This window comes from Dermochelys coriacea, chromosome 2 (assembly GCF_009764565.3).
Source record: "Dermochelys coriacea isolate rDerCor1 chromosome 2, rDerCor1.pri.v4, whole genome shotgun sequence".
NCBI lineage: Eukaryota > Metazoa > Chordata > Testudines > Dermochelyidae > Dermochelys > Dermochelys coriacea.
In genome coordinates, this window is record NC_050069.1 from 249,472,098 (window position 1) to 249,495,725 (window position 23,628).

The 23,628-nt window shown below is 40.9% G+C and overlaps 1 protein-coding gene across 40 annotated transcripts in view; it reads right to left on the reverse strand.

Moving 5' to 3' along the window:
- Nucleotides 1–2,622: 2,622 nt before the first annotated feature.
- The window catches only part of ZMYND11 (zinc finger MYND-type containing 11), a 160,593-nt gene continuing 139,587 nt past the window's right edge, over nucleotides 2,623–23,628 (reverse strand). For 19 of the 40 annotated variants that reach the window (XM_043509612.1, XM_043509632.1, XM_043509622.1 and 16 more), the window contains 6 exons: nucleotides 22,778–22,985; nucleotides 21,581–21,649; nucleotides 19,689–19,727; nucleotides 10,209–10,481; nucleotides 9,126–9,311; nucleotides 2,623–4,968 (listed from right to left, as the gene is read on the reverse strand). In XM_043509612.1, the coding sequence (XP_043365547.1) occupies nucleotides 4,846–4,968; nucleotides 9,126–9,311; nucleotides 10,209–10,481; nucleotides 19,689–19,727; nucleotides 21,581–21,649; nucleotides 22,778–22,985 (898 nt within the window). In that variant the 3' untranslated portion in view covers nucleotides 2,623–4,845. The remainder of the gene's footprint in view (nucleotides 4,969–9,125; nucleotides 9,312–10,208; nucleotides 10,482–19,688; nucleotides 19,728–21,580; nucleotides 21,650–22,777; nucleotides 22,986–23,628) is intronic. The other 21 variants (XM_038390178.2, XM_038390170.2, XM_043509611.1 and 18 more) reach the window with 2 other exon arrangements.

The following is a 23,628-nucleotide window of genomic DNA, read 5'->3' on the forward strand; positions in this document are numbered from 1 at the left end:
GCTGGGGTGAGAGCCAACAAACCAGAGTGGGGAACCCCCCAGGACAAGAGAAGTTGTGGATTGAGCTTACACCTTCTCTTCATGGCCTCCCACCCCTGGGGCAGGACCCAATCCCTGCTTGGGGCCTCCCTTCTCTTGGGGTAGGGAAGTTGGCGGTCCCCAATTGCTATTGTGCACTGGGCCCCACTGAGCAGATATAAAGGATTATGGGAATTTTAGAAATGTTTGTAAACCATTTTATTCCTGGGCCAGACTGTTCCAAGTCGTAATTCCTTGATATAGCCTTGGATGCAGTAAAGGTTATATGGGTAGGTGCAAATTTTGTCTTACTGCATTCAAACGTGTGTGAATCGCTCTTAGAGAGAAGGATACGGTCAGATCTTTAGCTCATTTAGTTGCCTATGAGCCATGGCTCTGCAAAACGGTTTGTGAACCATGTACCTCTACTGTGTTAATAAGTAGTGTCCCAGCTTATATGAAATTGGACTACTTGAGCAAGCAAACTTAGTGTTTATTTTCCATGTACATCAAAAAGTAAAACTTGACCACCTGACGATGGCAATGACCATTCAAGGCATGTGAACACAGCCAAGGTGAATTAATTTTAAATTATCCCACCAATTTTCCCTTTGTCTGTCGGGCTTTGGTTGTGGTCTTTGGCAGGAACAAAACACTCACCTGACTCCTCTCACGAGGTTAGCGTGCCTTGATTTTTCTCGGTCGTGTGCTCAATTGCCAAACCTCTTGTCCAACGTGAAGATGTTCACAAGCCCCAGATGCCCCTCACAGGAGCTCAACAGTTTGCTGCTAGACTTCTGCTAGTCTTAGTGGCTAGCACACCACACTACACCAATTTTAAGGAACAAATGAATAGATGGCAGGAGAGAGCACATATGCAGATATGGCTCAACGACAGGAAACATTGAAGAGAAAGTTGCTTACAGATAGCCCCCCCAACCTGAAGCAAATACTCACCAGCAACCACACAACAAAAACACTAACCCAGGAACCTATCCTGGCAACAAAGCCCGTTGCCAACTGTGTTCACATATCTATTCAGGGGACAACAGCATAGGACCTAATCACATCAGCCACACTATCAGAGGCTCGTTCACCTGCACATCTACCAATGTGATATATGTCATCATGTGCTACCAATGCCCCTCTGCCAGGTACATTGGCCAAACTTGACAGTCTCTACATAAAAGAATAAATGGACATAAATCAGACATCAAGAATTATAACATTCAAAAACCAGTCGGAGAACACTTCAATCTCTTTAGATCACTCGATTACAGACCTAAAAGTGGCAATTCTTCAAAAAAAACCCCTTCAAAAACAGACTCCAACGAGAGAATGCTGAACTGAAATTAATTTGCAAACTGGATACCATTAACTTAGGCTTGAATAAAGACTGGGAGTGGATGTGTCATACACAAATTAAAACTATTTCCCCATGTTTATTCCACCCCCCCCCCCCCCGCCACTGTTCCTCACACGTTCTTGTCAACTGCTGGAAATGGCCCACCTTGATTATCACTACAAAAGGTTTTTTTTCTCTCCTGCTGGTAATAACTCACCTTACCTGATCAGTCTGGTTACAGTGTGTATGGTAACACCCATTGTTTCATGTTCTCTGTGTATATAAAATCTCCCCACTGTATTTTCCACTGCATGCAGCCGCTGAAGTGAGCTGTAGCTCACAAAAGCTTATGCTCAAATAAATTTGTTAGTCTCTAAGGTGCCACAAGTATTCCTTTTCTTTTTATAAGCCTGTGATTCCTGCCTAACCATGGCCAGTGTGTCCAGTGTTAAATTATACTAGTAACATCTTTGCTCTAAATCAGTGGTTTTCAATCTGTGGACTCCTGGGGGGCGGGGGGCACAGACTATATCTAAAATTTCCAAAGGGGCCCACGCCTTCACTCAAAATTTTTTTAGGGGTCTGCAAATGAAAAAAGGTTGAAAACCACTTGTCTAAATAATTCCTGCTCAGTATTCATCTACAAGATGGCTGTTACTATTGGTCTGTAATCTCCCGGCATTGCCTGTCACGGCTGTCTGAGTCGCATGTTAAGATATGTTTCAAGTTTGTGATTGAACAGTAGAAAAAGTGGTTAACATATCTGAGAGATTGTTGACGGGTAAAAAAATCAATACTTTCCTGGGGAAAAACTGTATCTGAGACAATCTTTTGAAATGAGCAGGACGTGTATAAAATATCTAGTAATGGCCCAGGAAAGAAGTGTGAGGTTGTTTCTCAACAATATATCCTGGTTTCTGATATTCATTTAGCTACCAAACAATGAGGTCACAGACCCCTGACCTCGACAGTCTGGTTACTCTGACATAACACAAAGGGTGGCAGGTAGACAAACACACACTGATGACAGAAATGACTGATTCAGATACAGACTCTATCTTGCAACCTTAAACAGTGATTTTTCCAATCATTTTTTCATCCAAATGGAGGGATTTTCTTTGCTAATGTAGGGAGAGAGTATCCAGAAATAGCATTTCTGAAAAATCACTATCATTATAAATCAGACCCCTGAAAGCAAAAAGTGTATATTTTCTGTAAGAGGCCAGAATTAACAATGACACTTTTATAGAGCAGCAAGGTTTTTTTTTTTTAAATACATTTATTAACCAATGTTAACACATTAAATGACTCTATATATTGCTAGTCAGAGCAGCTTACAAAATGCCAGAATGCATCATAGAACTGGACAGCCACAATGAATAATTACAATGTGCATAGTGGCTAAGCTCAACACTTTAATATAGCTTTATGATTTGCAGAAAAATTAATTTTTAAATCATGATTCCTAAAACAATCAATTGTAATTTTACCTAAAACTTATACAAAACCAGGCCACAATTTTTTAATTTTTTTTTTTAACACACAGTTTTCACGCTGTAGTAACTTGGAAATGTGCAACCGTGTCAACAGAGACAAAAAAGCCAAAGTAACACGAATCTTACTTTCATGCAGCTATCAGTTAAATATTACATATTCTGGAATGATTTTACACCAAAAATATTTCCACAATAACTTGCTTTCATAGGGGTGGATCGAAGTTTTGGAACTCTTAAAGTAATCGAACAAGTTTCATTTTTAGTTGTGATGTGTTTTACCGTCACAACACAGAGGCGACCAACGTTAATTACACAGTTATCAGGCAATAACAGTCTGTGGTAATTCAAATTACTAACTAGTTACTATTGTTTCCAATCAACTTACCATGTAGTTTTTTTCAACATATTGGGCATTAATTGGCAGTATCAAATCAATTAACTTGTATCACCACTGTAAGTAAAAAAGATCAGGATTTCAATGGCAGTTCACAGAAGACTTAGTTATACTTTAATCTTTACACTGACCCTGACAAATCCTAAAGAAAACTTTTTTGAAAGGCTTTCCTCCTGATTCTTCTGCTTCCATCGTTCTATCATGTAATTGCTTTCAATAAATATCAAAGATCTAAATAAATATTTACAAATTATTCCTCTAACTTCTCAAAAAATAGCTAGGATGATTAATGGGCATTTGACTCAGTCTAAGACCAACCTTTAAAAGAAACTAAAATGATGAGACACTTTAAAAGAAAAGCTGTTTAAGTAAGCTTTACACCTATTTAAAAAATTGTCTCTGAATATGGATGCAATTCATATAACTATATATAAAACAAAACAAAAAAATCATTTTTCAACTATCGATCCATTCCTATAGGTAATGCTTCTTAATCCAGACATTCCGCAAAATACAGACTTTTTACAAATCACGGCATCTTTAGTACAACAAAATTAACATGCATTATTCTTCATTCTGAGTACAGTGATGGAGCTCATTAATAGGCAATGACCCATTACTACAAACATAACGGCTTCTGTGAAACTTAAGTGCTATTTTCCTTTTATTGTTAAATTGCAATGGAATAGGTGACACTGGATAATAGGCTGTCAAATGACCTTGGGTTGGGGGCTTAGAGGGAGGGGGGAAGCATTAAAGATATTTTTATGCCTCATCTATAATTCCATGTATGAATAAAGGTAGTTTTTTTTGGCTTTTCTTTTTCTTGTTACAAGCACTCATGTTAGGACAAGGATGAAATGTGCAAACTTTAAAATTTAAATATTCATTTTTCTCTAAGATCCAGCTCAGCAAAAATTACCCCAATCCCCTGTGATTTGAAACTACAAGATCAAAGCTAATATTTTGTTATAAAAGTTATATATTGAAAAGAAATAATGAAAAAAACACAACAGGGAAACGTTTAAGAAAAAATAGGCAGGACTAGTACCTGCTGTGTCAACCCTGTTCCCTAAATTCAATCATGTACCCACTGGTATAACCAATAGATAATGCCTTTAAACAGTAAAATTAAGCTGAACAAAACCAGCTCACCAAGGTTAGGAAATAAATGTTACATCAAGGTAGTAAGCTTTTTTTCTGAAACAGTTCTATAGTTCTTACATTCAGATCTAACTTTTAAGTGTTCCTCTCATTAAGCTCATGTTGTTTTTCTTTTTAAATCTGTTGCTTTTAAAGATTAAAATCTCTGTAAAACCTAAAAATGTTTTAAAATGCAACAAATCCTCTATTTAAAATTATTTAAAGTAACCTGCTCCCACCGATGTTAAATTCAGTAGACTGACAAAATTTTGGAGGAGCGTTAAACAGAAGGTTGAAACTACTGTGCAAAATTTCTTTACGAAAATTGTTTAAAGGCTGGTGCAAAATGGGAAGCAAATTCTAAACAATTTTAGCTTCTTGGAAACAAAAACCGCTGTGTCTGAGAATAGCAATCATCAGGGTGGTTTTCTAGGGGAGGACTAAATCTTTCATCTTTTTCTGCGACAGGTACGTTTGTGTTCAGCATGCCAGTGTTCCTGCTGACACTTGATGGAACAGTAGGAAGTATTCCAGCAGCAGTGGTACATTGCCTCCTCTTCACAGTTGTAGCACTGCAGAGAGAACAAACGGATTACTATCACTCGTAGGATCAACCCTGACAAATACAAATTGTTTCTCATCTGCTCGTTTGTTTTCTGTCACTTGCTTGCCTCAGTAGAGACTGTGGAGTATTCCTCTTTCAGTTAGGCAGGTGGTAGCCAAATGCAGGGGGGATTTTTCATCCCTGCTAGGTAAGGACTGCTCTTTCTTTCAGCAGATCCCCTGAGAAAGACTTCCATAGTTGCAAAGTAACAGGGTTAGCCTACACTCACACCTCATCGCCTGAATACACACAGCTTAATTTTCCCAAAAAGTTTGAGGTACCTAAATGAAGTGGCCTCATTTTCAATGGTGCTTAGCACCCAGCAGCTCCTATTGAGAACAATGGAGACTCCATCACACCCACCTCTCAAGAACCATGTGAGTGCCTGCTGAGCAGCTCTGAAAATCTGGCCACTTCACTACATAATGAAGTGCCTTGATCACCAGTGGTCTGCTGCTCTGTTCCTCAGCTGAGGCTTCTTTACCCTGCTCTGCTTTGGCTGTGAAGGCTTTTCTGTATATGAAAAGGGAATTTCTGCTACTCAACAGAGTGATAATGAATTTGATTTACACAGCAATAACTTCCAGAGTCTCAAGTTTTCCTGCCTGGGCCCTTCAAAAAGGATGAAAGGGCTTCAGAATTCACAGAATTTGGTTCTGAAAGGTGAATATTTAAAATCTTTTGCCTTCAATTTCTTTCTGCCTGAGTGTCAGGGCAGTGCTGCTTGTACTATTTTGTTATAGTACAACAGAGGTGCAAGCTAACAGGAAAATAACTTGGCTGACAAGCAGGCTGGGACCAGATCTGTTGACAAGTCACAGTCTCTAGATTTTTATATCACCCCCATCATCATAGTATCTGAGCACTTCAAAAGCATTAAATTTTATCCTTGAAGTATCCCTGTACAATAGGGAAGTACTATTACTAGGGGAGCTGCAGGTGCTCAGTAACTTTGAAAATCAGGCCCTGGAAGTCCCAAGTTGGGCACTGCCCCAAAATGCGAGGGGACATTTGAAAATCTAGACTGAGATGTCTATTGTATGACGGGGTACAGAAGAAGGAATACAGCGCATTCTCTGCACGTGCAGCCACCGAGTCAAAGAATCAGGATTTCACTTTTCATGAAACTTCCTATCTTCCTTTATGTCCCACGTGGTTACAATATAAGATGAAGGATTACCCAGGAAAGAAACCCAATTGTCTTGAAGAACTACAGCTTATTAAAACAGACAGAAGAAAAAAATGTATATCGGCTAAGCCAAAAGCCAATAACCATCACCAATAAAGGGACTGCCCAAGCAAGTGGAATCCCTTCCCTTTTCTTTTTATAACTCAGCTATAGAGAGTTTATCTGTAACAGCATTTCAAATGAATATCCTCTAGAGATCCATATTCTTGGATTTCATAAAGCTGGCTGTCCAGGAGTCTCTAGGAACCATTAGGAACATCAGCTGAAAAGGATGCATGCCTCTACATGACACAGAGCATGGGAGTCAGCCAAAGATCAGATTCACATTTGCTTGCTAGGAGACTTCAATAAAGCTAAAATGGAGGGGGGCAACTCAGATCCATAGATGGAGAGCCTGCTGCTCCTCTTACACATGTCTTCCATAAGTCTCAGACATAAAGCTCCTATATCCTCCTACGTGCAGATACCCATAACAGAGGGAGCAAATTGCCAGCTTTAACTCTGAATCTGACTTTTTGAGATGATCACACTACATAATCTTATGACTGTTAACCTTGTCCTCCACCCCCTCGTCTCCTATTGTTACCCATATTTTGCATCTTGTATTAGAGCCAAATTCTCTAGTAGTGTAAATGAGTGAAAGTCCACTGAGTTGTGCTGATTTATACCACCAGAGAATTCAACCCATTAACAAGACTGTAAGCTCTTTGAGGCTGGGACCATGTCTCCCTGTGTGTTTGTAGAGTACTTAGCACAATGAGCCCTGATCTTAATTGTGGTCTCTACACGTAACTGAAATAGAAACGTGTAATTAATAATAAAAGCTTTCCCTGGCTTTGGGCTATACATCACAAAATCATTAATAAGCAAAGCCACTAAAACTCATTTGGTATATGCTGATTATACGAGATTTCAGTAAGAAGGTATCATTAGTATAATAGCCGCATGCAGCAGTAGTATTGCACTTAAGCGTCTGTTGTTATTACCCCTGGAGAAAAAATCATTTTGAGGGGTTGCATATTTGGACCACTTCCAACAGTATGAGGCTGAACAAGTTTTTTCTAAAAATGTGAGACAGGACTTGCCTGTAGGAATTATTCACTAAAAGGCAGCATTTGACGGACCTACTCCCGGGTTCCTAGATTTGTGTGCAACCGTCAAGAGTGCTCTCTGGCATCAGAAAGGATAACATGTAACTGCCTCACTTGGAGGTGGTGTGTGCACATGTCTGTGAGATGCAATGGAATGCATCAATTAGCACTTTCTTTTGAATAAAGTTATCAAACATGACAAACAAATCACAATAAACTAGAATTATTCCAAGTTCTAATAGGGACAGCAGGAGTGCAAGTGTGCATCTATCATAAATTCTACCTATGGGGGGACACTTATACAGCTAAATAATTATCTAGGCTCTCAAGGTAAGTACTGAGGGTACGTCACTATTAGAGACTAAATCACACTCCATCAATAGATAAAAGTGAGATACTGGTAGAATGATAGATAATTCTATGGGAGCTGTGTTGTTTGACATATTCGATTCCTCTTTAAAACCACAAACAATCTTAGATACTTAGGAAGGGATTTACTGTCCCTACTTGACGTTTCCCTTCTCTCTTCTAAGGGATATAGTTTTCTTTTTACAGACTATCCTCAGACTACAAGAACAATAGACAGAACTAGTGATTTTGAACATAAACAACCACTGTCAGTGGAAAGAAAAAAATCATTGATACTGGCTTGACACAGAGCTGGTCACTGTGAGAAGGAGGAGGAAGGAAGTGATAGCTGAGTGCTGGCATCCATTATGTCTCCAAGATGAGAGTGCCACCTTGTAGTGAGGCATTAAAACAAGACTCAGCCCTATATATTTGGCAAGATCTATGCAGGAGAGATGTGTAGTAGATCTAAGGCCGAACATCCTTTATTTTATAGATTGCTATCAAAATCCTAATGCCACATTTTAAACATTACATCTAGTCCACCTTTTGTCTGACGTTTAGTTGCATGCTCTCTCTCTCTCTAAACAGTCCATGTGTTAGAGTAGACCTTCTGTTCCTAATGACAGTAACAAATTTTCCATCTACATCCTATTAGAAATCTGCAGCATTACATGTTAATAATTATTTGTAATGCATTAGTAGCCAAAATTTGCTGGGTGCTGTACTGATATATAGGAAGACATACTTCCAGCCCCAAGAAGCTTACAATCTAGAATGACAAAACACAAAGCATGGGGAAATGGGATACATGGGTGAGCTAGGTGTACAGTTCCAGTTGTTTTATTTAAGTGTAAATATATCCACTTTTTGTATATGCTGCTAGAGGTTCAAGTTTTTAGGAGTGAAGGAGGGATGGGTGAAAGCTTGAGAAATATATTTTGGGTAGTCATTCCATGTATACAGGGTACCATAGAAGGAGGTGTTGAGTCATTTGTGAGAGAAGGAAACAAAAGTTGGCATCATTGGCAGATGAATACAAATGGAGACAAGTTAGCTATACTTACTTATACTTATAGCTATCCTATACAAATGGCTGCTTCACGCAGGGCTTGGAAAGCAAGACAATAAAGTCATAATTTAATGCATACATAGCATAAAGGGGAGGCACTGAAGTGGTTCAAAGGGACATAGGAAAAAGGATTATTTTGGAAGCAACATTTTGATGGGCTGGAGAGGGTGGGGTTAGTTTTACATAGGCCTAAGAGGAGGAGATGGCAGAACTCAAAGTGGGAGATAACCAAGGCATGGAGTAGAGATTTGGCAGTTAGGGTGGTAAGGAAAAGTAGAGGGAGGAGGGGAGACTAGGATGACCCCAAGATTAATAGCTCAGGGAGAACAGAGTAGTTAACGGTAATGGAGAACACACATCCATGCTTCCTGCTGCTTGTACAAAGCATTTTCAGTTATTCACTGGTAATAAATTCTGACACTTACCCACTGCTTCTTCTTGGTCTGGGAAATCAGTTGTTTGTGCTGACCTGCTAGTTTCTTAATTTCTTCTACAAACTCTTCTTTGCACTTCTCCTTTACCTGCTTACACTTTCTGTCCATCTCTCCTTGCATGTTGGCTACAGCTTTATTTACAGCTTGCCTTTTGTCCTCCTCCATCTCTGTACGCAGCTGGGATAAGGGAAGCAAGTCAATACAGAAAGTCAGTGCGTATTTGTATTCTTTGGCTACCTCTAAATACCATTACCACGGTAGATGAAGGTCAAACAAAGTAGAATTTTCATTCTTGGAAACTGTAGAAGCTTCTACTGCTTAAAAACAAATAAAAAACCGACCCCAGCAATTTAGCATACAATACATAGATCACAACCAAAACTTTACAGTAGTTCTACACTGCAAGGCAACTCTGTCAAAGCAGCATCATAGGATTCCATGTGTATTGTGTCAATGACTCTAGATCAGATGTGCTCAGTTTACAAGGGAATTTTTTAATTCTTTTGTACAAATTTACAGTAAGAGCAGATTGGACAAAACCCATGCAAAGAAACTTCACTAAGTATGAAAAAACCACAATTGGTGGGAGAGTTCAAAGGGTAACATTTAAAGATTCAATCTGACCCAAACTGTTTAATGCTCAAGATAAAATAACTGACAAGAGAATTATTTATTCAGTTTCACTTAAATAGACGATCAGAAACATCTGTATAATCCCACCGCATGACATCGCACAGGGAAGACGGAAGGCATAATTTAGAGTCAAACGAGCTGGAAAAGTGTTACTGGGGTCAATTATAATGAATGAATGAAGACAGCTTGATTTTCAGATAGCAGGTTGCATTTGCAAGGATAGAAGCTAGAAAAAAACAACTATACTGAATAAACTAAGCACATCTGATATGGACTCTCTGAAATACAATAACCAATGCTGTTTTTACACAGTTTCTTTTGAAAGTTGCACTTTAAAAAAGGATTTTTCCTATTTTCTTAAGAACAGATGACAGAAGACAACAATCTCCTCCCTCCCCAAACCACGTGTGTACAGTTTGGGTTACTTGCGGTGAGGGCTACCTTTTCCACTGCTTCTCGTACAACTCTCTCAGTCTCTCTCTTGTGATCAGCCTTCATCCTGTCTTTGAAGTCATTAAAGATTTTGGTGTATTTGTCATGGCACATGTTCTGACACACTCCATCATTATTGGTCTGGGTGCTCCGATGCAGCATTTTTGGAGAAGAGGCACTTAACTTCTTGGTCTGTGTTGAGACTGAAACCTTTTCAATGGGCTGAGGCATTGTGGGAATTTCCTGGCTTGAACTTACTGCTTCAGTTTCAGGCTCTGGCTCCTACAGAGAAAGAGCAAAATTTCTAACCCTTATGTCCAGGACAGAATATAACTCTTAGCATCCAAAAGGAAGGATTCGAATACACTGAAGCTGGCAAAGTTAGGCATGCGTTAACATCCCCCTTTACTAGCCAAGACCCTGTTCCTGGAGGGTGCTCAGTGTGATGGTGTGCTGGCAGCGTTAGTCCGAGGCCAAGGCTCCAAAGGACATGACGAATCTCAGTATGTCATCCTTGCCATGCCCCTTTCTCAGCCAGCACTGCCCATTTGGGGGTTACACTGCATCCACACAAGCCCTTTAGTGAAGGGGTACTGCATCCTCTCTTCACTAACACCCTCTCAGAGGGATCCTAGATGTGGGCCCTTAAACCTGAGTTTATTCTGGTGGACGTTGGGCTAAATTGGGCCAAATAGGCTACTTTGGCATTTTATAAGATTTTGCTTACCTCACACGACTGCTGAGAGGATTAGCTAATTGTTTCAAAAGCACTTTGAAACTGAAAGGCTAATCAGATGCCAAGTGTTACTAATAATAACAAAACTAGACACAGATGACCATGAAAGCATTGTGCAGTTACATAGTTATCCAGGGAAGAAATCGCAGTTACTGTATAACTGAATTTAGCTCACAGTTCGTAACAGAATAATACTAGTGATCCATGCTCTTTAAGATATAATTAATATTATCCCTTCACCTCCATCTCCCAGACCAGGAACTTGAAGTGTTTAAAATCACAAAAAACCTCTGTTTGTTTCCTCTAAGAAAAAATTATTTTTTATTTTGATAACCACTTAATGCAGAATGGATAATTAACAAATTCTCTGCAATGTCAAACCATCATTTATCACAATGTCTACTGCTTGGGCTATGCTTTGTGGTTGCCTAAATGACAAGTACAGAAATTATACCCATTAAAAGGTAGATTGTGTATTCCCTTTTGCTACCAAGTGCTATGTAGCGTGTCAGCCTAATTAATTTCTTAGAGCTGCCCTTATCTGGTCACCGATCCAGAGGCCTGCATTAGGTCAAAAACTGCAAAACAGTCTATATTATAACCTCATTGAGTAGGCACTGTTCCGAACCCGCTCACAAAACATGCACTAGAGCCCTAACTCAACCCTTTTCTGAGTCTGCTTTTATTGACCCAAAAGGAACACTAATACAACATGAGGTTTGGCTCAAGTCTTCTCCCTAAACTAAAGGGAAAGATAAACAAAAATAGGTCTGCAACTAGGGTTCTTGATTTCAAAAGGGCAAACTTAAAAAAATTACGGGAATTAGTTAGGGAAGTGGACTGGACTGAAGAACTCAAGGGTTCAAATGTGGAAGAGGCTTGGAATTACTTTCAGCCAAAGTTGCAGAAATTATCTGAAGCCTGTATCTCAGCAAGGGGAAAAAACACATAGAGAAGGGTTGCAGACCAACATGGATGAGCAAGCATCTCAAACAAGTTATTAAGAGAAAACAGAAAGCCTACAAGGAATGGAAGACGGGATAGATCAGCAAGGAGAGCTACCTCTTGGAAGCCAGAAAGTGTAGGGGAAAAGTAAGAACTACCAAAAGCCAAGCAGACTTCGACCTTGAAAAGGAAATTAATACCAATAGTAAAATGTTGCACAGCCATATAAATAAAAAGAAAACAAGAAAAGAAGAAGTGGGATCGCTAAGCACTGAAGATGGGGTGGAGATTAAAGGTAATCTAGGCATGGCCCAACACCTAAACGTATACTTTGCCTCAGTTTTTAATAAGGAGTTTAGGGACAGAGGCAGGGGTGCTATTGGAAATGAAGATATGGAAGTAGAAATTACCACATCAGAGGTGGATGGCAAAGTCAAACACCTTAATGGGACTAAACTGGGGGACCTGGATAATCTCCATCCAAGAACATTAAAGGAACTGGCACATGAAATTGCAAGCCCAATAGCAAGGATTTTTAATGAATCTGTAGACTCAAGGGTTACACCCTACAGCTGGAGCATTGCTATTATACAGTAAAAGTTGTTTTATCCATCACTTTGCCAATTGGAAAGCTCTATAAACCAGCATTTCTGATCTTCATTGAAATGAAGTCCGGTTGGGTGGGGCTGCCAGGGAGTTTGAGTGTGGGAGGGGGTATAGGAGGGAGTGTGGGGTGCTGGATCTGGGGGCCGCTCATCTCGGGCAGCTCCCTGCAAGTGGTGACCTGTCCCGGCTGCTCCTAGGTGGAGACGCAGCAGGTGGCTTTGTGTGCTGCCTCTGCCCACAGGCGCTGCCCCTGCAGCTCTCATTGGCTGTGGTTCACAGCCAATGAGAGCTGCAGAGCCATCACGTGGGGCAGGGCGGGGGCCTCGGCCTAGGATCAGCGGGGATGGTCACTATTTGTGGGGAGCCACCCGAAACGAGCAGCTCCCGGATCCGGAACCCTACACCCCCTCTCGCACCCCACACCCTCTCCCACACCCAAATTCCCTCCCAGAGCCCGCTCTCTGCACCCCCTCCCTATACCCAAACTCCCTCCCTCTTAGTTAACCGGCATTTTTCACTTACCAGCACCCCCTGTCCCCTCAACATGCCAGATAAAATAGATTTTACTGTAGTACCTATTTTTAAGAAAGGGGGAAAAAACGTGATCCAGGAAACTACAGGCCTGTTAGTTTGACCTCAATTATATGCAAGGTCTTAGAACAAATTTTGAAAAAAGATAGTAGTTAAGGACATGCAAGTAAATGGTAATTGGATAAAATACAACATGGTTTTACAAAAGGTAGATCATGCCAGACCAACCTGATCTCTTTCTTTGAGAAGATAACTGATTTTTTAGACAAAGGAAATGCAGTAGATCTAATCTATCTGAATTTCAGTAAGGCATTTGACACAGTTCCACATGGGAAATTATTAGTTAAACTGGAGAAGATGGGGATTAATATGAGAACTGAAAGGTGGATAAGCAACTGGCTAAAGGGGAGTCTACAATGGCTCATACTGAAAGGTGAACTGTCAGGCTGGAGGGAGGTTACCAGTAGAACTCCTGAGGGATTGGTCTTGGGACTGATTTTATTTAACAGTTTTATTAATGACTTTGGCACAAAAAGTGGGAATGTGCGAATAACATTTGTGGATGACACAACATTGGGGTGTATTGCCAATACGGAGGAAGACTGGAATACCATACAAGAAGATCTGGACGACTGTGAGAACTGGAGTAATAGAAATGGGATGAAATGTAATAGTGACAATTGCAAAGTCATGCACTCAGGAAATATAAGGTGGACTTATCAGTTGTAAGTAATAGAGAAGGAGAAAGATCTGGGTGTATTGGTTGATCACAGGATGACTATGAGCTGCCGATCTGATGCGGTCATGAAAAAGGCTAATGTAACCTTAGAATGTATCAGGTAAGGTATTTCCAGTAGAGACAGGGAAGTATTAATACCATTATACAAGGCACTGATGAGACCTGCTCTTGAATATTGTGTACATTTCTGGTCTCCCATATATAAGAAAGATGTATTCAAACTGGAACAGGTGCAAAGAAGGGTTACAATGATGATCAGAGGAATGGAAAACCTTCCTTATGAGACAAGACTCAAAGAGCTTGCCTTGTTTAGCCTAACCAAACAAAGGCTGAGGGGAGATATGATTGCTCTCTATAAATACATCAGAAGGATAAATACCAGAGAGGGAGAAGAGTTATTTAAGTTAAGTGCCAATGTTGGCACAAGAACAAATGGATATAAACTGGCCATCATCAAGTTTAGGCTTTAAATTAGATGAAGATTTCTAACCATCAGGGGGGTGAAGTTCTGGACCAGCTTTCCAAAGGGAACAGTGGGTGGGGGATGTAACTGCCTACAATGGCATGTAGCTGATCTGTGATTTCTAATATTAAATATCACCAACGGACGGTGATGGGACAGTGGATGGGGAGGGCTCTGAGTTACTACAGAGAACTCTTTCCTAGGTGTCTGGCGGGTGAGACTCAGCCAGAGGTTATGGTTCTATTACAGGAGTAAGTGGGTGAAGTTCTGTGGCCTGCAATGTGCAGGAGGTCGAATTGATGATCCTGATGGTCCCTTCTGGTCTTAAAGTCTATGAGTCTAAACTTGGTTGCTTCTAGCATCCCTAAATAAGGATTACTCAGTTACCATGCTGGCCCCTCTCTCTTAGGGAGCTATTTCCACCTCCCCATACCTGGGTGGGGTAACAAGCCACCCGTCTCAGTAAACTTATTTGAACTTTCTTAAAACTTGCTAATAGGGCGGGGTGTTTCAGGTAAACTATGCCAGGCCATTAAAAACCTCTCCAAGTACAGCAAGAATACTTCTTAGCTTACCCACCCTGTGTAGATCACTGGCCCCCTTTTGTGTTTGGATATTATTATTGATTATTATTATATTACTGGTTTCAGAGTAGCAGCCGTGTTAGTCTGTATCCACAAAAAGAACAGGAGTACTTGTGGCACCTTAGAAACTAACAAATTTATTAGAGCATAAGCTTTCGTAGACTACAGCCCACTTCATCGGATGCATAGAATATATATAGTAAGTATACATATACACACATACAGATAAGTTGGAAGTTACCATACAAACTGTGAGAGGCTAATTAGTTAAGATGCGCTATTATCAGCAGGAGAAAAAAAACTTTTGTAGTGATAATCAAGATGGCCCATTTAGACAGTTGACAAGAAGGTGTGAGGATGCTTAACAGGAAATAGATTCAATATGTGTAATGACCCCGCCACTTCCAGTCTCCATTAAAACCCAAGTTAATGGTATCTAGTTTGCATATTAATTCAAGCTCAGCAGTTGCTCGCTGGAGTCTGTTTTTGAAGCTTTTCTGTTGCAAAGTTGCCACCCTTAAATCTTTTACTGAGTGGCCAGAGAGATTGAAGTGCTCTCCTAGCGGTTTTTGAATGTTATGATTCCTGATGTCATATTTGTGTCCATTTATTCTTTTGCGTAGAGACTGTCCGGTTTGGCCAATGTACATGGCAGAGGGGCATTGCTGGCACATGATGGCATATATCACATTGGTAGATGTGCAGGTGAACGAGCCTCTGATGGCGTGGCTAATGTGATTAGGTCCTATGATGGTGTCACTTGAATAAATATGTGGACAGAGTTGGCATCGGGCTTTGTTGCAAGGATAGATTCACGGGTTAGTGTTTTTGTTGTGTGGTGTGTGGCTGCTGGTGAATATTTGCTTCAGGTTGGGGGGCTGTCTGTAAGCGAGGACTGGTTTGTCTCCCAAGATCTGTGAGAGTGAGGGATCATTTTTCAGGATAGGTTGTAAATCTTTGATGATGCGCTGGAGAGGTTTTAGTTGGGGGATGAAGGTGTTAGGGGACGAGAGCTAAGGAAGCGTTGTTCTAAGTCAGCCATAAAAATGTGGTTCCCTTAACCCACCCAACAATATTGTTAATCTTTCCAGCTATACTCTTAGCCCGGCAGAAGAGTCTGTCCTATCTCGGGGCCTCTCCTTTTGTCCCTCCAGGCCCATGAATGTGATACAGTTCTGTGATGACCTAGAATCCTACTTTCGACATCTCCGACTCAAAGAATATTTCCAACACACCTCTGAACAATATACTAACCCACAGAATCCTTCCTACCAACATTACAAAAAGAAGGATTTTGCGTGGACTCCTCTTGAAGGTAGAAACAACAGACAGGACTTCTACATAGATTGCTTCCGTTAATGTGCACAGGCTGAAATTGTGGAAAAGCAGTATCACTTGTGCTGAACACAATGCCATCAACAGCCTCAGGAACAACTCTGACATCATAATCAAAAAGGTTGACAAAGGAGGTGCTGTCGTCATCATGAATAAGTTGGAATATGAACAAGAGGCTGCTAGGCAGCTCTCTAACTCCACATTCTACAGGCCATTATCCTCTGATCCCACTGAGGATTACCAAAAGAAACTACACCATCTGCTCAAGGAACTCCCTGAAAAAGCACAGGAACAGATCTGTGTAGACAGACGCCTAGAACCCCGACCAGGGGTATTCTATCTGCTTCCCAAGATCCATAAACCTGGGAATCCTGGATGCCCCATCATCTCAGGCATTGGAACCCTAACAGCAGGATTGTCTGGCTATATGGACTCTCTCCTGAGGCCCTATGCTACCAGCACTCCCAGCTATCTTCGAGACACCACTGACTTCCTGAGGAAACTATAATCCATCGGTGATCTTCCTGAAAACACCCTCCTGGCCTCTACATCAACATTCCACACAAAGGTGGACTATCAGGTGGACTATTATCAGGAACAGTATCCCCGATAATGTCATGGCAAACCTGGTGGCTGACCTTTGTGACTTTGTTCTCACCCACAAGTATTTCACATTTGGGGACAATATATATCTTCAAGTCAGTGGCACTGCTATGGGTACCTGCATGGCCCCACAGTATGCCAACATTTTTATGGCTGACTTAGAACAACGCTTCCTTAGCTCTTGTCCCCTAACACCTCTACTCTACTTGTGCTACATTGATGACATCTTCATCATCTGGACCCATGGAAAAGAAGCCCTTGAGGAGTTCCACCATGATTTCTACAATTTCCATCCCACCATCAACCTCAGCCTAGACCAATCCACACAAAAGGTCCATTTCCTGGATACTACTGTGCTAATAAGCGATGGTCACATAAACACCACCCTATACCGGAAACCTACTGACCGCTATACTTACCTACATGCCTCCAGCTTCCATCCAGGACACACCACACGATCCATTGTCTACAGCCAAGCTCTAAGATACAACCGTATTTGCTCCAATCCCTCAGACAGAGACAAACACTTACAAGATCTCTATCAAGCATTCTTAAAACTACAATTCCCACCTGCTGAAGTGAAAAAACAGACTGACAGAGCCAGAAGAGTACACAGAAGTCACCTAATACAGAACAGGCCCCTCCCAAAAAATAATAGAACGCCACTAGCTGTCACCTTCAGCCCCCAACTAAAACCTCTCCAGCGCATCATCAAAGATTTACAACCTATCCTGAAAAATGATCCCTCACTCTCACAGATCTTGGGAGACAGACCAGTCCTTGCTTACAGACAGCCCCCCAACCTGAAGCAAATACTCACCAGCAACCACACACCACACAAAAAAACACTAACCCAGGAACCTATCCTTGCAACAAAGCCCGATGCCAACTCTGTCCACATATTTATTCAAGTGACATCATCATAGGACCTAATCACATTAGCCACGCCATCAGAGGCTCATTCACCTGCACATCTATCAATGTGATATATGCCATCATGTGCCAGCAATGCCCCTCTGCCATGTACGTTGGCCAAACCGGACAGTCTCTACGCAAAAGAATAAATGGACACAAATATGACATTAGGAATCATAACATTCAAAAACTGATAGGAGAGCACTTCAACCTCTCTGGCCACTCAGTAAAAGATTTAAGGGTGGCAATTTTGCAACAGAAAAGCTTCAAAAACAGACTCCAGCGAGCAACTGCTGAGCTTGAATTAATATGCAAACTAGATACCATTAACCTGGGTTTGAATGGAGACTGGGAGTGGCTGGGTCATTACAAATATTGAATCTATTTCCTTAAGTATCCTCACACCTTCTTGTCAACTGTCTAAATGGGCCATCTTGATTATCACTACAAAAGTTTTTTTCTCCTGCTGATAATAGCGCATCTTAATTAATTCGCCTCTCACAGTTTGTATGGTAACTTCCAACTTATCTGTATATGTATATATATACTTACTATATATATTCTATGCATCCGATGAAGTGGGCTGTAGCCTACGAAAGCTTATGCTCTAATAAATTTGTTAGTCTCTAAGGTGCCACAAGTATTTCTGTTCTTTTTATTGTATTGTAGTTCCTAGGAGAGATCTTTTTAAGGAGGTTTTGTCTATTTGACATCTAATGTCTTCACATCACTTTGCCTCATATTTCAGCAATAACCATACAAAGAATCATACACTGTGATACTAATGCATGTTTTAGGACTTTGTATCAGTTTGCACTATGAATAAAACTTGAGGGCACTGGCCTAAACTTTTCCCTGTATTTTTCATATAGTTCTACAGTAACTCCTCACTTAACGCCATCCAGGTTAACATTGTTTCGTTGCTGATCAATTAGAGAACATGCTTGTTTAATGTTGTGCAATGTTCCCTCATAATGTTGTTTGGCAGCTGCCGGCTTTGTCCACTGCTTTCAGGAAGAACAGCCTGTTGAGCTAGCTGGTGGGGGCTTGGAACCAGGGTGGACTGAAAGCCCCTCATCAGCTCCCCGCTCCCCTAAGTTCCCTGTGCGGCAGCTGCCCAGCAGGCTATCAATTGCCAGGCTGTTCAGCTGTCCCGCCCCCCACTGTCATGTGCTGCTCCTGCCCTCTGCCTTGGAGCTGCTTCCAGGAGCTTCCTGCTTGCTGTGCAGAGCGGGGGGGGAGGGGGGAAGGGGAAGAGGAGTGCTAACGTCAGGGTGTCCCCCTCTGTCCCCGCTCCACAGAGCAGGTGCGGGACATGACAAGGCTCAGGACGGGGGGAGCTTGCTAGCAGCAGCTGCTATCTCAACTTGCTGATCTACTTAAAAAGGCAATGTACTTAGAGTGGGGTCAGTGTACTTAAAGGGGCAATGCGCGCCTCTCTTTCTCTCACACACATACACACACAGTGTGCGTCTCTGTCTCTCTCTGCCATGCTGTCTCTCCTCCCTCCATTCGTGCTGCCTTGTAGAGTATGAGGCTACATTAACAACAATGTGTTAACCCTTGAGGGCTCAGCCGACTGCTAGTTCATCATTTAGAAGTAAGGCATTCCCTGGGAAATATACCACCCTCTTCCACCCTCTGACTTCACTACCTCAACCAAGCTTCACAATCAAACTTTTTCTGTGTGTGTGTGTGTGTGTGTGTGTGTGTGTGTAGTAGCCCCCTCCCCCCTATATATAGTCTTTTGTCTGGTGAAAATTTTTTTCCTGGAACCTAACTCCCCCCCCCCATTTACATTAATTCTTATGGGGAAATTGGATTCGCTTAACGTTGCTCTTAAAGTAGCATTTTTCAGGAACATAATTACAATGTTAAGCAAGGAGTTACTGTACATTATTTCCTTAAAATGTAGGTGGTCATGGTAATATCCTGCCTTGTTCATTCTAACGATACATTTTAAATATTGCATCAATATATATTTATACACAGGTTTAAAATATTATATAAATCACATACAAGAACATCTAACCTTTCTGCCAGTTATGACCAGGTTTTTTTTTAAACAATTCTGCAACACAAAAAGCAGAACAAAAATGAGCAAGAACAAGTTTTCCATTTCTACGTGCTGGGCCAGGGTCTCCTTTCACTTATACTGGCATAAATCAGGAGTAGTTTATTTAAGTCTGTGGTGTTACATCCATGTAGGGTTGGCATAAGTGAAGCCAGGCCCATGAGCCAGGCCCATAAGCCAGGCCCATGAGTTCAAATGTCATAAGCACAAGATCTGGGCACATTCAAAGAAAAAGGTAAATCGGTATACCTAAGCTACAACCTGTGATTGCCCTCCTTTTTCATTTGGAGTTGAGGCCCACTGACACTACATGTCCCAGAATACAATATTCCAACTGGTGCCACCTAAACCACAATGAAGCATTGTGTGCTGTAACCTGTAGTTTCTGTGATTCCTCTCCCCATATTAAAGCAAAGGTGGGCTGCTCTCTGTTCATCTGTGCCCTGTAGATTCAACCTTCAGGCTTCTATCAAGTGGACAAAATTTGGTGACCCACACAATTATAGGGAGAGATGGTAGTGACCTGTTTATTGAGGTTGTTTAACACCTTTCAATATAAAAATATCATTGGAACCTTCCTTGAGAAACTCTAACATCTTCATTGTTTACAATGGACATTTCAAATTTGGTTGGGAGACGGTCTCTAGGCTTGAGAAGTGCCTTTTGTTTGTCCCAAGAAATTCTGTTCAGTTTAGCTGAATTGTAGACTGTTAGAAATCACCATTTTCTTTCTCCCACTTGCATTTCCACAGGATTACTTTGGCAGGCTGCCAAAATAATTGAATGCCCCAATATACTAATGAGCTGCATCCAAACTGCTGCCAAAGCCTTAGCAGCAGGAGCGACAGCAGCATACATTGTCCTCGGAACCGTAGAGAAACTGGAGAAACAGAGGACCCCTCCCCATACATACCTACCACATGGCCTCAGTGATCCATCCCCCACTCTGGAGGCACCACATGGGGCAGGAGCCTCTTCATCTCCCAAGGATGGAGAGATAGCCAGGCCAGGCTCCACTGGACCATCCTCTGAACCCAGCAGCCCATCCCTATTCTGGGACAACAGACTTCTGCTGCTGCCAACTAATGTAGTTAGTTCTGCAGCTCAAGTACTCGTAGCAGTCTGTGCTGAAGTGTCAGGGTTTGAACCCAGCTGATGAGGTAAGTTGGGGGTGTTTTTACAGTCATACATAACAGATTTTTTAAAATCTATTTCCTTTTTTCAAAACAACTATGAAGTCACATAAAAACTACATTAAAGGAACATTATTAAGAATGCAAATTAGGAAATTCCAGATTTATGGCTGCCAGTGCCACTGCCTTCTTGTGCATGTCTATTAGGATAATCCTTCAGTGCATGGTTTGGATGTACAAGTGAGTAGAATTAAGGTTCTGTGGGTAACCATAAAACTGGCATTTCCTAACTTTTGAGTCCTTGACTTGGCAATCTAAATAATGGTCTTCTAACAGTTTTTTAAATATGTAATATATTATTAAAATTAAACCTAGTTTGCTGCTCCTAAAGAAACTGTTGTCAGTGGGACATTGATTTACTAGTGATGGAGATTTTTAACTGTAATGATACCATCTGACTATTACCTGTCGCTAAACTTGTGGTGGTCTTACACGGATACCATGGTGATGAGTGCCAATACAAAACCTTAAGATAAACAGATCTCATTATAGTCTTCAGCAGAGAAGGTCGCCCTGCTGACACTCAAACTTTTAATGATAGTAGCATAAAACAAGTAAAATGTGACAGAAAATAAGGGATGTCTATCATAATTCTGAAAGTGTTTTTATTTTCATTGTTTTGCTTAACTGGCAGACATTCCACGTGAGGCTACTTACTTCCTTTTTGGGTTCCACACTTTGATTACGTCGTCCTTTTTTTGCTCTGGGTTCCTGAGTAACCTTCAGCTGTCAACATTATTAAAAAGAATGTTGAATAATTCCAAATGCTGGGAAACACTAGTTCTCAGCTGCCAACATAAATAGCATTCTGTGTAAAATGCATGAGATACCTGGAGTGTGAAAGGCAACATACAAAGCCAAATACAATTCCAAAATAAGGAGTATGTACATTCAGATATATTTTCTGAATTAGTGATAATGACCTCATAACATGAGCTGAGGAGTGAGTAGAATCCATGTGTGTGTGTGTGTGTGTTATTAATTCTCTAATAAATAACAATTATTTATTTAATTTACACTATTTATGCAATTTGGCATTGGTATGCTCAGGCAAACGGGTTCTTCATTCTGGAACAAACCTCTAGTCCTGTATAAGGATTCACTGGAGTGATAGAAAGATTTTTGTTTTTTTTGTTTTTAGGAAAACATTTTTCTGCTTGTTTTTGTACATTAGAAATTCAGGTCTTTCTAGGCTGGAAAATGTTCTGATTTTGTACTGTGTAATTAAACTTTGGAATGTAGGCCAAGAATTTAGCAAGATTCGAACAGGAATTGTACATTTATATCTATAACAAGACAGAGTTATAATTAATCTCTAATAATTACAGGCCAGGATGTAGGTAGTTCTTAGTATCACGTTCTTTCACCTTCCTCTGGAGCATCTGATATTGTCAATGTCAAGAACAGGACACTGGACAAGATGGACCTTGGGTCTGCTCCAGTATGGCTATGTCTGGAGAACTAGTGAAATGGTGACATCACAAGAGTCAACAGAACGAAAGCTGAGCCATTGTGGGGAGAAGAGATTTTCAGTAGGACAATTTAAATTCTTTGTTTTCTTTAACACTTTATTTAACTTTAAGGACCTTTGCTCATTCAATCAAGGTGTTAGAGTTCCCGATAAACATCCCTGAGACTTCCCAGAGGTCACCCAGCAAAACGTGGGACGTTGATAACTTTATATTCCTGGTATTTCTAAAGTATTAAAATAAAAAAAGTAACCTGCCTTCTCGTCTCATCATAAAGAAGTAAACAGGGCACAACTTAAAACTAACTTTTAAAAAATTCCATTGCAGGTCACCTTTCCATCATTTAATAAATTATAGTAGTTGTTGGCATTGCAGTAGTACTCACCTGCTCATTGCTGGTGGAAGAGATACTGGATTCTGCCTCCTCCTCACCTTTATCTTCATTCTTAGACTTCCAGAATCTCCCATCACGAAGGAAACGCTGGTGCAGTTCCAGTTCATCACATGCTTTTTTCCAGCCCATGCTACGCTTCACATGCAACCGATGGATATTAACTGTGATATCTTGAATGTTTTCTGAAGGGATCCAGGCCCTTGTAAAGACAATTTAAAGACACAATCAGAAAGCTGAAGAGGAAGAGTGTGTTAATATACATTTCAAAAAGATTTAGGGTGAGATATTCCAATGAATTTAGTGTTGGGCTAACTGGCAGCCATGGAGACAGAGTTCACATTTCAAATGTGTATTTAAGCAACTAACTCAAAATGGCCAGTTTTTCACAGGGGCTGAGCATCATTAGGCCATGGAGAGACCACGACTACATGTGCACTTTCTATTCCAATTCAGTCCTTAGCCTCTTTGTTGAAACTCAAGATGAATGCCAAATTCATGCCTCTTGTGTTGACGGTTTTTGTGATTTGGACATCTACCTAGCTATCTATCTGGAACTGAACAGCGCACCCGATCCTTTTGTATAAATCACTGAACAGCCATCGGACAGTAATTACTTTTTGTCCTACTGTTCTGGACTGGATTCCTGCCAGTGACTTAGAGATCTGAAAGGTTCCTTAGTCTCTAAAGTTATTCAGATTTTCCTCTTTACAGTATACACTTATGTTTCAGGTGTTTTTCATCGATCTACTTAATAAGAGAACACACCACCTGTGTGAAGCTGTGTGAGCCTGGTGCCAAAAATATAAATGAAATGATTCTCTTCTTAGGTATGAAGCTTTTGC